At 45.0% G+C, this 1,262-nt stretch overlaps 1 protein-coding gene across 1 annotated transcript in view; it reads right to left on the bottom strand.

Moving 5' to 3' along the window:
- The window catches only part of bcap31 (B cell receptor associated protein 31), a 25,530-nt gene that overhangs the window by 2,042 nt on the left and 22,226 nt on the right, over window positions 1–1,262 (bottom strand). Inside the window, exons 6-7 of the mRNA XM_005750407.1 lie at window positions 300–426; window positions 70–170 (exon numbers count right to left, since the gene is read on the bottom strand). Coding sequence (XP_005750464.1) covers window positions 70–170; window positions 300–426 — 228 coding nt within the window. The remainder of the gene's footprint in view (window positions 1–69; window positions 171–299; window positions 427–1,262) is intronic.

The following is a 1,262-nucleotide window of genomic DNA, read 5'->3' as shown; positions in this document are numbered from 1 at the left end:
GTGTGTGTGTGTGTGTGTGTGTGTGTGTGTGTGTGTGTGTGTGTGTGTGTGTGTGTGTGTTAGTGTTACCAGGAGTTTGCTGTGCTCTTCCAGCAGTCTGTCGTACTCCACCGTCAGGTTCGCGGACTGTTTCTTCATGGCACGAACGTCGTTGTCCGACTTCTGTAGAGCTGTGAAACAAACAGATTTCTCATTTTCACTCAGATCTCATCTTCTCTGTCTCAGTCTTCCTCCTTTAACTTCTTCTCCTCCTCATCTCTTGTGGATTTTACCTACTGACTGCGTTTCCTCCACCTTACCTTTCTTGGTGGCTTCCAGCTCCTCCTTCAGGCTCTTCACCTCCTCCTTCAGAGTCTTGTTCTCCTCCTGTGGTCCTGGTCCTTTCTTCCCAGCCTCCGGCAGCTCAAGACCAGCCTCACGCAGTTTCTAGAAAAACAAACAATATTTTTTAAAAAAGGAGCCCTTTAACATCTGCCAGATGTTTGCTATTTAAATTCTGGTGCAGATCTGAAAGTCTCCAGAGAGCTGAAAGAAGCCTAATGCATATTTGAAATCTTTCCGTTTGACACAGATAACTCCAAACTTTTGACCCAGTTTGAGTCCAGAGAACCGTTACAGCAACACACCGGCTGTGCACCACTGCTTTATACCACAACTGTGCTTATTGGTCCATACCTGACCTTTTCATTCATCAGGAGCTCGGTCATGGCTGAAGGTTTTGGCAGTGACACATATTTTGTGTTTCCTACTTCGCAGCCTGCATTTAAGGGCTGACCACAGATTCTTGACCACTTTAAAAACTTCTGAAATGCTGACTAACGGAGATTTTGGGAGAACAAGTGAATTTGGAGTTCGTTAGAAAGTGGCGCTTGACTCCTATGAGCCAGACGTTGACTTAATTTAACACTGCCAACAAAAAACAAAACAAATAACAGCAGCTGAAATCTTAACGACCCGTCTGCAGCAAACTGCATTTCCTCCAAACTAGGGGTGGGCGGTATAAACCATATATGGTAGAAACGATATAAATTTGGCCAACGGTAGAGATTTTGACTATACCGCTCTACCATGAGTTGATGGTGTCATCAAGCTGCGGCGGATAAAAACAACATCATCTGCAAATCATGCCGGCGACAGTAATAGCAAAGAGGCAAAGCAGTTCTGGAATATGGGGAAAGCAAAAACTGCGCTTCCTCCACATCCGTACCATTGATTCATTAATGCTGAATTTTCTCGCAGCTGCTCTGTTCCCATGTTGTTGC

This window comes from Pundamilia nyererei, unplaced genomic scaffold (genome assembly GCF_000239375.1).
Source record: "Pundamilia nyererei isolate P.nyererei 1_Seehausen unplaced genomic scaffold, PunNye1.0 scaffold00273, whole genome shotgun sequence".
In the NCBI taxonomy this organism is placed as follows: Eukaryota; Metazoa; Chordata; class Actinopteri; order Cichliformes; family Cichlidae; genus Pundamilia; species Pundamilia nyererei.
This window is presented reverse-complemented; position numbering and strand designations above follow the sequence as displayed.